General features: G+C 39.7%; 2 protein-coding genes and 1 long non-coding RNA gene across 3 annotated transcripts in view; all 3 read right to left on the bottom strand.

Annotated features, from left to right (window-relative positions):
- The window catches only part of LOC125248560 (NACHT, LRR and PYD domains-containing protein 12-like), a 1,264,817-nt gene that overhangs the window by 654,553 nt on the left and 596,095 nt on the right, over positions 1 to 14,169 (bottom strand). The window lies entirely within an intron of this gene.
- Positions 7,252 to 10,225, bottom strand: LOC125248724. Its single transcript, XR_007180347.1, has 3 exons — positions 9,971 to 10,225; positions 8,581 to 8,705; positions 7,252 to 8,249 (listed from the first exon to the last, which is right to left on the bottom strand). It is a non-coding gene; the product is annotated as an uncharacterized LOC125248724 (long non-coding RNA).
- On the bottom strand, positions 10,768 to 12,441 carry LOC125248619. The gene is made up of 3 exons (XM_048160652.1): positions 12,019 to 12,441; positions 11,608 to 11,890; positions 10,768 to 11,471 (listed from the first exon to the last, which is right to left on the bottom strand). Exons 1-3 carry the CDS (start codon positions 12,384 to 12,386, stop codon positions 10,803 to 10,805), a joined length of 1,320 nt encoding a protein of 439 aa, XP_048016609.1. The 5' UTR covers positions 12,387 to 12,441; the 3' UTR covers positions 10,768 to 10,802.

Genomic DNA, 14,169 nt, shown 5'->3' with positions numbered 1-14,169 from the left:
TGTGCCAGTGGAAAATAAATGTTGGAAATATAAAAATAAAGTTTGAAGAGTTAAAGTACTTAATTAGTAGCAGTATACAACAATAACCAGTGAATACATATCATCTTACATCTTAAAGGTGCCCTCGAATGAAAAATTTAATTTATCTTGGCATAGTTGAATAACAAGAGTTCAGTACATGGAAAAGACATACATTGAGTTTCAAACCCCATTGTTTCCTCTTTCTTATGTAAATCTCATTTGTTTAAAAGACTTCCGGAAAACACGCGGATCTCAACATAACACCGACTGTTACGTAACAGTCGGGATCATTAATATGTATGACCCCAATATTTGCATTATGCCAGCCCATGTTCGAGCATTAGACAAGGAAAGGCAGTATTAACGTCTGGATCTGTGCACAGACAAGGTAACCAAAGACAATATTGAAAAATGGCAGATGGAGCAATAATAACTGACATGATCCATGATAACATGATATTTTTAGTGATATTTGTAAATTGTCTTTCTAAATGTTTCGTTAGCATGTTGCTAATGTACTGTTAAATGTGGTTAAAGTTACCATCGTTTCTTACTGTATTCACGGAGACAAGAGAGCCGTCGCTATTTTCATTTTTAAACACTTGCAGTCTGTATAATTCATAAACACAACTTCATTCTTTATAATTCTCTCCAACAGTGTGTAATGTTAGCTTTAGCCACAGAGCATAGCCTCAAACTCATAGAGAATCAAATGTGAACATCAAAATAAATACTATACTCACATGATTCGATGTATGCACACAGCATGCATGACGAACATCTTGTAAAGATCCATTTGAGGGTTATATTAACTGTGTAAACTTTGTAAATGCACTGTAATATAATCGAGAGCTCGTGTGGCAGGAAGCACGCGATTTAAAGGGGCGGTGGCTGAAAAAAATCAGTGCATAGTTAATGATGCCCCAAAATAGGCAGTTAAAAAAATTAATTTAAAAAAATCTATGGGGTATTTTGAGCTGAAACTTTACAGACACATTCAGGAGACACCTTAGACTTATATTACATCTTGTGAAAAAGCATTCGAGGGCACCTTTAAAACCACATGCCATAAAGAAAATTGTCTTCTTTATTGCGACGACTCTTCTCCCCTGTCTCCCCTGTGAAAAAAATGCTGTCAGCACGGCTTAACTGGAACATGAGCGCCAGCACCAAAAGTATTTATACCTTGAAGTTGCAAAAAACATTGGTACAAAACAAAAAAAAAAGTGATTACATGCGTTTTAAAGTTGACCTACCATTTTCACGAATGCTTTTCGTCTTCACAACGACTCTTCCCGCCTGTCTCACGTTAGTTCAGCCGGTCTCTGAAAGCGCCGCTTTCAGAGAGCTACTTAGTGCGGCTTAACAGGGAAATGAGCACCCGTTTCGATGTTCTTACGGATATTTATAAACTAAAACATATTTATACCTTGCAAACAATATTGGTACAAAACAAAAAAGGCGATTACATGCTTTTTAAAACTGACCTACCAATTTCAGGTAGCTAGTAGGCTTTTTGTCTTCTCAACGGCTCTTCCCGAAGAAACGGCTCTCCCTGAAAATGAACGCTTACTCGTGTATTTTTATGGAAATGTATTAACTAAAACATAGCTTTATATCTTGGAAATAACATCAGAATAAAACAAAGTGGGAAAAAAAGAGAGAAAAGTTAACCTACCATACTGTTGTGGGCTTTCATCATGATGAGTCTGTCATGCGTGAGGAGGTGTGTGGTTGTTTTTCGCGGTCATTTAGTAGCCTACTGTATTTAGATATACAGTAGGCTAATATTTTCCCAGAATGCATTGAAAATCTACAGTAACATACTGTACACAGCTTATACAGTTGGAAACTGTTAAGAATACAGTAACAAGCTGTGAAAACGACAAAATCTACAGTAATATGCTGTACTCAGATTCTACAGTAGGGAACTGTTGAGAACACAGTATAATACTGTGAAAACAACGGAAATCGTTTACAGTGTATGATTTTCCTCTTTTACACATGTGTAACCTATGAAAGCTTATTTCTGCCATGAATAGAAAATAAAAAAGGTAATTGTGTCTTTTTATCTCACAAGTCTGATGTTTTCTCTCAATTCCTATAGTTTATATTTCACAATTCAGAAAAAAAAAAAGTTTTATTTATAAAATAAATAAATGGAATTGTGAGATAAAAAGTCACAATTACCTTTTATGCTTTTTTATTCAGTGGCAGAAAAAAGGTTCCATAATAACCAAAGACCATGTATGTTGGATTTGTTGTTGATTAATGGCAGCAATTTCATGTTTTCATTTCAGTAAAAGCTTCATACAACAACGTTCCCACTACCACTGTTCCATATATGCAAAATATGTGGTCTGCGTAGGGAACTAACTACAGTTTTTTATGATTGCTTAAGCACAATTTTAAAAACAAGGCTCATTTTGTCACAACACTACACACAATTCACAGATTCACACACACAAGTAGCAAAAATCTTCAGATCTTTTGCAAAATGAAAAACGTCATTCAAAACATTACCTTAATTTAACAAAACCCAACTTTGACACCGTATGGAACACACATGGTTCATACATTCTGATTCTGTTTGATTCATTTACACACTGCTGTGCTCAATCTTAAACACTTGTAACTTTTATACTTTTCTAATAATATAGTCTATGTTTGATTTTTTCAGAGATATTGTTACAGTGCACATGAATATATTAACAAAAAAACAAACAAAAAAAACACACAAGATCAGTACTGCATATTGATGAAAATATTTATTTCTCACCACATTGTAAAACCATTCAATACATCAATGCCTTTCCAAAGGTTACATTTTGCACTGAAAATCAGAACATATTCTAAATACAATATAGTACACAAACAAAAATATCTGTGGAGACAAAACAAAAGCATGATTTTAAATTAAAAAAAATAAATAAAATAGAAAATAGAAAAAACACCAAAACATCATCTCTTGGCCTAGCTGGATCTGGCCATACACTTCATCCACATCACAGACGATGTCCTCTCTCGCAAGACAGCGAGGGTAGGATCTTCTTGAAAGGTGAATCCATATTTGCACAGGCCCTGCATCAATTAGGTCAGGGCTTCTCCATGGCTTGAATGAGGCACATATGGCTGGAGATTGTAAACCTTCCATGCCAAAAAAAAAACAAACAACAACAACAAAAAAAAAAACTCCTCAATGGGTTTAAGGAAAGGACAGTATATCCATCTGGACTTCTGCTGTGACGATTTTGTGCAGTCTGTCTAAAATGTGAATATGTGGCAGTGCTGTAAGGGCCTAAGTTGCCATGCTGGTGGAGGACCTCATTCTGCGTGATTGCAACATACATTGTGATGTTACCACCATGTTGTCTTGGGATATTCAAAATAGCTCTGTGGCCAATGATGTTTCTCCCTCTTCCTCTTACTGCTTCCTCTTACTGTATCTGTTGTTGAAGATACATAAACTCACCCTTTTCCTTTTTCCTTTTTATAGTACTTGCACCTGATTGTTGAGTTTACAGTTAAGCAGACCTGACGGCTGTGTTTGATCAATTGGTTTATAGGGGTGATATTTTAGACAGCAGTGTCTTGAAATGGCAAAGAAGTGACATTATGTTAGATTTCTGTGTCTAATGTAGAGACGTGTGTTTAGTGTTGTGCAAAACAATGTGTGTAGTGTTTTGCAAAAAGTGTGAGGCTGAGAATGTGCTTATAGTTGTGCAGATCTGGGCTAAGGTTTTGCTCCTTGAGTGTAAGGTTTTAGTAACTGTGTGTTATTTTTAATTTTAGTGTGTAAGCAATCGTAAAAAACTGTAAAAAAAGACAGACAGACAGACAGACATGTGCCCTCTAGTGGTTAAGTATGAAAGTGCAATTAAAGGGTAGACTTTCCCACATTGCTGTCCCCAAATTTAGTATCTAAATTTGCAATTAGTTAGGAAAGTTATTACTTTCTTCCACATGTTCCCATTATGGCAGCTTAACCAAACATTCAACAGGCCGAAGATAAGTTCACCCTTTCATTTGCACTTCTGCAGTGCGTGTGCGATTATGTTAAATTCATTCAGAGGATGGTCTGAAGCAGTGGTTCTCAATCTCACCCCCATTTTAACATTCAAAATGAAACACGGCCCCTATGAACCACCAAGAGCAACAGTTAAGGCTAAATAATAAATTACATTTCCATTTGTTTTTCACCAAACCCTATGTCTTATGCCTTCAGATCACTCTCAATATACGACACAAGTCGAATACGACTATTTTATGATACATTTGCATTTTTTTTAAAGCTTGAAAAGAGGGTCATACTGCCATTAAATTATCAAGTGTGAGTAGGACCATTTAAAAAAATTGTTCAGAATGTGTTCAGAAAAAAGGTAATAATATTTATTCTCAATTTCAGTTGTTACCATCAAGGAGATGTTTTGAGATGTAAAAGAGCCTGAATGTCACTCCTGATTCCACCTCCTCACAGTGTGAACATCCTGCCTGTACAGTATATACCATGTTTGTGTAAAATGTAAAATTAAAGAATAGAACAGAAGGTGGTGCATAGAAATGTATTTATTTCCCCAAGCAGTGTTTATGAAACATTTTAAATGCATAAGCATAAACAAACAAGGATTTTAATTAAAAAAAAAAAAAATAATATTTTTTTTTTCACACAGCAGTAAACCTATCTGGTCATAATTCCAGATGTTTCTGAATACAAAAGATTTCATTTACTAGTATTTTTTTCCTTTATCAAGGTTTTCAAAAGTTGTTGCTGAATTTCATATCTCCCTATATATGATTACAATCACTCAAAAGCAATAATTTTTTAAAATGAAAAGTAAACATTTACTCTCCCCTGCCATAGTTTACTAATCTGTAAAAATTGTGCTTTTTGAAAGAAAAAGCAAAAAGCTGCATGTGGTTATTTAAGCATTAAAGTGTATCTTCAAAAGTCTCAGCAGATAACTAGCTCATCAGTTCATTTGAAGCATCGCTGTCAAACAAGAAACTCAACATTAGTGAGCAAGTGAGACCTAGTTTAATTTAATTTAAACATTGGTTATTCAGTGGTATGTTTGAACCTGGTTGTCCACAAAGGATACAACGGCCACGGTTACAGCGGTAAAGCGGCACACAATCAGCAATCATCTGTAGTCCATTTCTAAGATCTGAACTATTTTGGTCATCTCTGAAGACGTGTGTAAACAAAGGCTTTAATTCCCTGGTACACGTTTTAATTCGACAAGACTTTGCAAAATATTGTTTATGTCATTGTTATTGAGACAACGGTTTATACAGGGACTATTTAAGGTGTAGAAAACCACACACCCATTCCTTCTTCTATTCATCAAGTCTGTCAAAGGAGAAGAGAGGAATGCATCAGGAGGATTCATCAGTAAATGCTCTGAATGTGCATCTGAAACCCTGCAGCGATGAGTTGATGGCCTCTGTAGACATTCATGCTGTGACGTGTTGTGTAATGTCTAACTCTTCTTGGTGGGTCATGTATCAGAAACTTGTGTCTTGTGGGTTCGAATCCGCTTTGACACTGCTGCTGTGGGACATTGATGGCTACTGCATACTGTTGGTATAAAAACTGGTTAAAAAAGGAAAGAATTATCACCATTTACATATACAAAGTAATTGAGAAATCAAACATGCATGCTGAAACTGTGTAACAACAGTGCAAACTTTAACATTAGTTAAACATTAGGCGAGGCGAATGCACTAATGACGCTACGCACCTCATTCTCTAGCAGTCGTCAGTGTGCAGTAGCTAGTTTAACTGCAAAACTCTCACTATTTGGCCACTGTTACACACGCAACGCGAGTGGATGTCTGTTTATCACAGCTGACGCACAGCAAAATGCTTCACGAAAAATAAAGCGCAGTTGATGAACGAATAACAATGAAGCACAAAAAATAAACATACAGAACACAAGAGTAAATACAAAGTGTTCGGTGTTAGTCACAAACAGCACAGCAGCTCCAGACAATCAAAACCCAGTGTACTCGCAAGAATAGCAGGATCAAAGCAGCCTCTGTGTCTGTTTTCAGGCCTTCCCTCTTAGCTGTCTCCAGCACTGGAAAGTTTTTCTAATATAAACGCGGGTCCCAATGTGCTTTCCCAGTCATAAATCTTCTGACTGCCGTCAGAGGCAACTCTCATATATTTCAGTTCATAAAATGCACTTTACAGTTAAAAGGTCAATAAATAGTAATAATGTTCAAAATAATCATTAGAATAAATAAGTAAAATATTTTTTGTTAATACATGTCAATTCATTTCATATTATTCAGCTAAAACCATAGAAAAAGGGGGGAACCTATTTCTTTTTTGTTCCGCTTGGGAATTATTTAATTGTTGCTATCAGGATATTTTTTTCCGGTGCACTACATGTAGAAGAACCACACGAGGTGCTTCACTCGTATCATGTCTGTAAGAGTTACGCCTGGAAGAAGTGCTAAGACGTTATATTGTCTTTTTGTTTAAGAAGAAGAAACTGTAACCCTCCAATTTTTTTCCTCTAGGGAGGCCAATGAGGTATGTGTTTTATCGTGTTAATTGCTTTGCCGTATGTGAACGTGTGTGTTAGCTATGACTGTGTTAATGGATAATTAGCCAATTAAGTGTATTTTCTTTCGTGTTGAATGTGCACTTTATTTATTCATTTTGTATGTATTTTTCGTTTATTATTATGTGAAAAATACCACTTTTAGAGGGTTAATTTAAGTTTTACGTGTTTTTTTTCTTTCTGACGGCATTGTTGGGACACAAAAAGGGCTGCAAGACTAGAATGTACAAGACATGTTGAAGACACGTCTGAATAAATAAAAACTTGGTTAAAACCAAGAACGACCTGAGCCTTTGATTCAGTTCGAGTTTGTGTTGGTGTATGGTGTATAGTGAAGCCAAAGACAAGTTCAACTTGTTGATAATGAAGGATCTAAACTAAAGTAAAAAAAAAAAAAAAAAAAAAAAAATCTCAAATATTATTTAAAAAAAATTCTAAATGGCCCTATTTGTTTTTGCACTTTTTTTTCAGAAATAATTTTATATTTTTCATGTATTACATTTTCTAATTTGAGAGTTTGGAACCCTGTTGGAAAAATGTAAAAGGGCCTGAATGTCACTCCTGATTCCACCTCCTCACAGTGTGAACATCCCGTGTGTACAGTACTGTGTACCACTGTGTGTGTGTGTTGTGTAAAATTAAAGAATAGAACAGAAAGTGGTGCATAGAAATGTATTTATTTTCCCCAAGCAAGCAATGTTTATGAAATCATTACAAATTTTGTCATTTAAGCATTTTAATCACAACATGTCAAAAAACATTGTGGCTCACAGCATTAAACCTATACGTTCAAAATGCCAAATGTTTCTGAATACAAAAGCTTTAATCTACTGGTACGTGTCCTTTATCAAGACCTTCAAATTTCCAATTGTTGCTGAATTTGATTATAATCATGAAAGGTGAATATTTACTCTCCCCTGCAATAGTTTACGAATTTCTAAGTATTGTGCTTTTTGAAAGAAAAAGCAAAAAGCTGCATGTGAAAGGCTATTTAAGCACTGAAGTGTATCTTCAAAAGTCTCAGCAGATAACTAGCTCATCGGTTCATTTAAAGCATCGCTGTCAAACAAGAAACTCAACATTAGTGAGCAAGTGAGACCTATGTTATTAAACATTGATTTATCACTGGTATGTTTGAACCTGGTTGTCCACAAAGGATACAACTACCATAGTTACAGCGGTAAAGCGGCACACGATCAGCAATCTTCTGTAGTTCAGTTCTAAGATTTGGGCTATTTTGGTCATTTGTGAAGATATTTGAGAAAACAAAGGCTTTAATTCCCTGGTATGCATTTAAATTATTAAGACCTAGTATAATATTGTTTCTGTAATTGTTATTGAGACAACGGTTTATACAGGGACTATTTGCGGTGTAGAAAACCACACATCCATCTCTGTTTGTATTCATCAAGTTTGTCAAAGGAGAAGTATTTGGAGGATTCATCAGTAAATGCTCTGAATGTGCATCTCTATGAACCCCTGCAGCGATGAGTTCAGTGCCTCTGTAGACATACATGCTGTCACGTTGTATGAGAGGTCTAACTGTTTCCTGATGGGTCATGTGTCAGAAAGTTGCGTCTTGTGGGGTAGAATCCACTTCGGCACTGCTGCTGTGGGACATTGATGCCTACTGCATACTGGCCACCGTTATAATAACTGGTTAAAAAAAGGAAAGAATTATCACCATTTACATATGCAAAGTAACTGAGAAATCAAACATGCATTCTGAAACTGTGTGAAACAACAGTACAAACTTTTACATTTAGGCAAACTCATTTTGTGTCATTCATCTGTATGTTTTATGTTTCCATGCAAACATACAAACATGTATTTGTGCTACAAACACACTTTAGTTATGATTAGCTATATTTGAATATAGTGAGATCACATTTTCATTGCATAACATAATGCATATACTAATGTTAACAAATACAGTCTTACTGTACAGTGTTACCCCTTCATTTCATACAGCAACATGAAAACATACTTGTCATGAAAAAATTTTTGAATCCTGGCAAGGGTGTTAATGTCCACATCTTCATTCACCACACTTTGAATACAGGAAAGCAAAACAATCCCGAGAAGAAGGACCCTCAAAGGCATAGTGAAAACCTATAAAGAGCAAAAATATAAAATAATCAACACTCAACAGTTGTAGTTTTCTAGTTATTACCATATTGGCTAAAGTCTGATCTGACTCATGTCCCACTCTCCTCTCTGTCTCTCCTGTCCTGTCAGCTGGAAGTTTGACACAGAAAAAGATCTTCAGACTGAGGCTCATGTTCCTCTCTTCCGCTGTGAGAGAATCAGTGTTACGCTTGTAAAGCAGAAGGAAACACTGTCTTAGGCTCTCATAACCCTAACCTGCTGTCTCCAAATGACACATTTTTAATCTTTCGGATTAAAATCTTAAATATTCTGCTGATGTATCAAAGGCATTCATTTAGTTTTCAAATGAGCTGAAAATATTAATCTTTCTTTATAGATTGTGAATTCTAAAGGTATTGTTACTATATTTACATCACATTACACAAGTATATTAATCAAGTAACAGTTTGTGAAATGTAATACTCTCATGATTTTTGTATTCAGTTGTTTCTCTTATGACTTTGTATGGTATATTGCTAAATTAAACTTTTATTTGGAAAAAAAAAAGAAGTGTCTCATACACACTTGCTATTATTATTTTTGAAAGAAAAAAAACTATGCAGTAAGTAGTAAGTAGTAAAAAAAAAAAAAAAATAGTAATAAAAATGTAAAGTATTAAGTGGCTTGTGCATTAATTTTTCAGAACAGCGTAACATTAACCATTGCAATTCAGAACATATTTTTCTGTAACATTTGTTGCTGTTTTGGCCTATAGAATTAAAAAAAAAAACAATTAATTGTAGTATATTGTTTAAAAATATTTTAATAATAATAATAATAATAATAATAATAATAATAATTTCTTGACACAACAGACTTAATAAATAGCAAAATACCTTGGTGACTTTAATATCCAATTTTTCTGTTAGCATTAAAGCAACTCTTTCTCAAAAGCTTTTACATGTCCACACTCATGTTTTTTCTCTCAGAGTTCAAAGAGGATCACATTGTTGGAATATCTATATACCATACAGATGCACAAAGAGAGTTAATGTATGATCCTGCAGCACTATTTATCAGCATGATCTGTTTGGTCTTGTGCAAACATCAATTGTGATCAATACTGAAATGTGTTGCAGCACCTTGTGCTCTGTTTGACATTTATCTTTGTGCAAGTGAATGATCTGACAGTTTCTATCAGCTGTTAGAATTGTGTGAGGTCACATGAGGAGCTTTAGCACTGATGACGATGGCATATAAAGTGATGAAGGAGTGTGAATATGACTTACCATTTTCTCTGTTGCTCAGGTCAGGATGTTCAGAGATGCTGTGTGAGTCTGCAGTGAAGCAGGAGTGATGAGGAAGAGGAAGCAGATGGTTTTTATTCTGACACTCGACCAGCCCTCTTCTTCAACGCCATGAAAACACCAATTAAAATGCTTCAGAGTTTCATCACTGACTCCTTTAATAATGTCTGAGCAGCTTGGTGTGTCTCACCATGTATGGTAATGTTGGACTTCCTCAAAATGGCCAATAAGAAATAGAACAATAAGTTCTGCAAGGATAACACTTTTATAAATTATAAAACATTAATAAAACATTAGCAAACATTATATAATGCTTAACAGATCAGATCATTAGTTAGTTACAGTTTTTCTCAAATGCTAAAACACATTTCACAAACGTTTCCTCCATGTTCCCCAATGTCTAAACACAACACCCTTTTCTAAAGCTACATAAACACAACCACACCTTCTCACTTCAAAACTCAAACTTTCACACCAAAAGAGCAGCTCGAAGCTTTCAAAAATGTAAACACTATACACATCATTACACACTACAGCAAAACAATTGAAAACACAATGCTCAATTTGTGAGAAGGTTCTTTGTTTCATAACTGCCAATGCATATTTTTAGAAACTTTACAGTAATGGATGTTCTTAGATCTCTGCAGAGGATTAGGCATTTAGATTTGTGAGTTTCATATGAAGAGTATAAATCTATAGTAAATTCTGCATGTACACTACTGTAACACAACTCAGTGCAAAAACAGAATCTATTGCACACAACAGTACTCTTGAAAACATGATCAGAGTGTGAAGTTGCACACACACACCACAATCACTGTGCGGCATCATGTCGCTGAGCTGCATCGGGCCACATCACCTCATCCACATCGCAGGCTATATTGTCTCTTGCCAGGCACCGCGGGAAAAACGCCCTGGAATGGCGAATCCATCCTTGGAAGGCCTCCACTGGGATGTCAACACAGGCCAGCTCCATTGCCCTTAGGAGGTTCTCTCTAGTGTATGGTTGTCTGTCATAAACCTTCCATCTCCACGATGAGAAGAACTCCTCTATAGGGTTCAGGAAAGGGGAGTAGGGTGGCAGACAGACGTTTAAAAAGTGGTTACTGTTGGTGGTGAACCACTCTCTGATTTGGTTTGTTTTATGGAAGCGTACATTGTCCCAAATGATCACATAAATGTGATGTGCGGGCCCAGGATGGTGTTGTTGGCGGTCCAGGAGGATGTCTTTTAGCTCCTCAAGGAAGGTGAGGAGACATTGGGTGTTGTAAGACCCAAGGACAGCATGCTGGTGGACAAGCCCCTCCAAACCCATGGCCGCACAAAGAGTAATATTACCCCCCCGTTGTCCAGGAACCTCAGTGATGGCTCTTTGGCCAATGATGTTACGGCCTCTTTGCCTTCGTTTCTGAAGGTTGAAGCCAGCCTCATCCAGGAAGAGGTACTCATGAGGTCTGGCCATCGCGTCCAACTGTAATATCCTCTGTGAAAATGTGAAAGTGCACAGGTGTTCAGAACAACAGTCAATCAGGTAGCACAGTATTGTCCAGAAGTAATGTAGGCCACTGAGCAACACAGTATGTCCACTAACTGTACTGTGAACATGGATGTATACTTACTTGCACATACTCGTAACGTAGGTCTTTGTGTCGCGCAGAGTTGCGCTCAAAGGGAACCCTATAGACCTGTTTCATCCGCATCTTTTGGCGCCGGAGAACTCGGTCTATTGTGGCCAAGCTGACATCATCAATGCTCTCAAAGTTGACATTATCGGCAATGACTTTGTCTCTGATCTCCTGGAGTCTGATGAGGTTGTTCTCACGAACCATATCCACAATGAGGGTTTCTTGTGCCGCTGTAAATATGGCAACCCTCCCACCTCTATGTGGCATTCTTTCAACTCTAAAGAAAGAAACGTGTTGTCAATTGACATGTTTTACAATACAGTAACAACTGATTTGAAACCAATAGACTACTTTCACAGGCTTGTAAAATTGTATTGTGACAAAGAAAGCAATAGAGTACAATACCTGTTGTGTTGTCTGAATGCCCTGATAATGGTGGCCACGGTGAACCTACTCAGGTTTGGACGGACTCGTAGTCCTGCTTCAGCCATTGTCATGCCATGGACAATGACATGGTCAATGACTGTTGCTCGCATCTCGTCCGTAATGATGGTGCGAGGTTGTCTTGCTCTCCCTCCTGGACCTTCTCCTCTCCCTTGTTGGCCTGCTCCTCTTCCTCCTCTGATTTGAACTCCTCTTCCTCGTTGGCCTGCTCCTCTTCCTCCTCTGATTTGAACTCCTCTTCCTCGTTGGCCTGCTCCTCTTCTTCCATGGCCAGCTCTTCTCCCTCCTCTGACTCGAATTCCTCTTCCCCTGACTCTGCCTTCATCCATTCTGTTTGTTTGGAATCTTCAGCAAACTGTGCACTCTGAACTTGCTTTTATACATGTGGTCACAGCATTAGCAACAAGTGTCTTCAATGTTGAGTCGTTGTGTGTAATGAATGACGCCAGGTGTGTTCATTGTGTTCAAATATTGCTGACTGTGGCAAGCATTTTGCATCACATGAGCTTTCATTTGAGAATATACTTTCACAGGCTTGTAAAATTTATTGTACAAAGAAAGCAATAGAGTAGTTCCCTTTCGATACTTCACTCGTACTGCGTATGGGGAAAGGTCTCCCTTTTTCCCCGCTGCTGAAGCCTTTTTCAATAACGCAGTGTAACTGCACCGTCATTGGTTCACTCATAGACAAGTTGTTGAACCAATGGCGGCGCGGCATAGCTGCGCGGCCTATGGCGACAAAGCGCGCGAATATTCCCGCCGAAATGGGCGGGGTATAGGGCTATATAAGCAGGCGTTTCGCCATAGGATTTCAGTGTTTTCTCCTTCAGCGACGACATCTACTTCTCTTCGCTGATCTCCGCCTGAAGCCGAAGAAGCTCGCCGCCTTCTGCTCTCGCCGCCGTCTGAAGAGGCTCCCGCAGCGGACTCGCCTGGACTCGCCGGTGGAAGAAAGCGCCGGCGCCCTCGCGGACTGCAGCTTCTAGCGCCGTCGCCGAGCCGCCGCCTCCCGCTTCCCGCTTCCGGCCGCTTCCTGTGCGTCCCCTGCCGCCATCCGGCGCGCCGCCTGAGAGCTTCATCCGCGGCTTAAACGCCGCTCTAAAAGAGCGATTTTCAGCGGTTTTCACCGCTCTAAGAGCTTCCGCGGCCCTCGCCGCTCTAAAAGAGCCACCCAATTGCCGTTTTCACGGCAGCGGCGTCTCACGATGCCCCGCCACTCATGTGGTACTTGCAGGGCCCCCCTGCACGACGACGATGGACACAGCGAGTGTGTCGCTTGCCTGGGCAAGCCCCACGCAGACGGCGCGCTCGCTGGAGACTCATGCCCGCACTGCGAGTGTATGAGTCTCGCTTCCCTGCGCTCGCGGGTCGCCTTCTTCACTGAGGGCGATCTCGCCGCTCGCGCCCTCCCGTCTCCTTCCTCCCGCGAGCCGGCGAGGAAAAGACAGCGGGGTAGAGCGACTCAGCGCCAGGAGTTGAGCGAGCTCACGCCGGCCCAGCCCCCGCGTGCCTCGCCCTCTCCTCCCAGGGAACTCTCTCCCGTTCTGTTCTCTCGCCCTGAGCAGCGTCCCTCCGCAGAAGCGAGTGACCTCGTCTCATTCGGGGGAACAGACGACGAACAAGACGACTCCATGTCTCTTGCGGCTTCCGAAGCGGAAGGATGGGCTGGCGAGCCGGAAGACCCCGCTCCACCGCCTCCCTTGGAACCCATCGAGCATGGCCAGGGCATGGATGCCGAGCTCTTCCGCATCCTGTCTAGGGCCGTTGAAGAGCTGGACCTCGAGTGGGCCCCTCCAGAGGAGCCGTCTCGCAGCCGCCTGGACGAATGGTTTCTGCCAGGCCGCCGCCAAGCACCTCGCCAGCGTTCAGCGCCCTTCTTTCCTGAGGTCCACGAAGAGCTGACGAAGTCGTGGCGCGCTCCTTACTCTGCCCGCCTCCACACTACGCACCGCTCCGCCCTCACCGCCGTCGACGGCGCCGAGGAGAAGGGATACGAGCACTTGCCACCCCTAGATGAAGCGGTGGCTGCTCACCTCTGTCCTCCCGCGGCTGTGGGTTGGAAGACGAAGAGGGCCCTTCCTTCCAAGCCCTGTCGGACCACCTCTACTCTGG

The sequence above is a fragment of the Megalobrama amblycephala genome, linkage group LG16 (genome assembly GCF_018812025.1).
Source record: "Megalobrama amblycephala isolate DHTTF-2021 linkage group LG16, ASM1881202v1, whole genome shotgun sequence".
NCBI classification, from domain to species: domain Eukaryota; kingdom Metazoa; phylum Chordata; class Actinopteri; order Cypriniformes; family Xenocyprididae; genus Megalobrama; species Megalobrama amblycephala.
This window is presented reverse-complemented; position numbering and strand designations above follow the sequence as displayed.

Coding starts and splice junctions, on each gene's coding strand:
- LOC125248619 (XM_048160652.1), bottom strand. CDS start 12,386: ATGGATGAAGGCAGAGTCAGGGGAAGAGGAATTCGAGTCAGAGGAGGG. Junction 11,891..12,018: donor GCATTCAGACAACACAACAG/GTATTGTACTCT, acceptor TTCTTTCTTTAG/AGTTGAAAGAATGCCACATA. Junction 11,472..11,607: donor TACGTTACGAGTATGTGCAA/GTAAGTATACAT, acceptor ACATTTTCACAG/AGGATATTACAGTTGGACGC.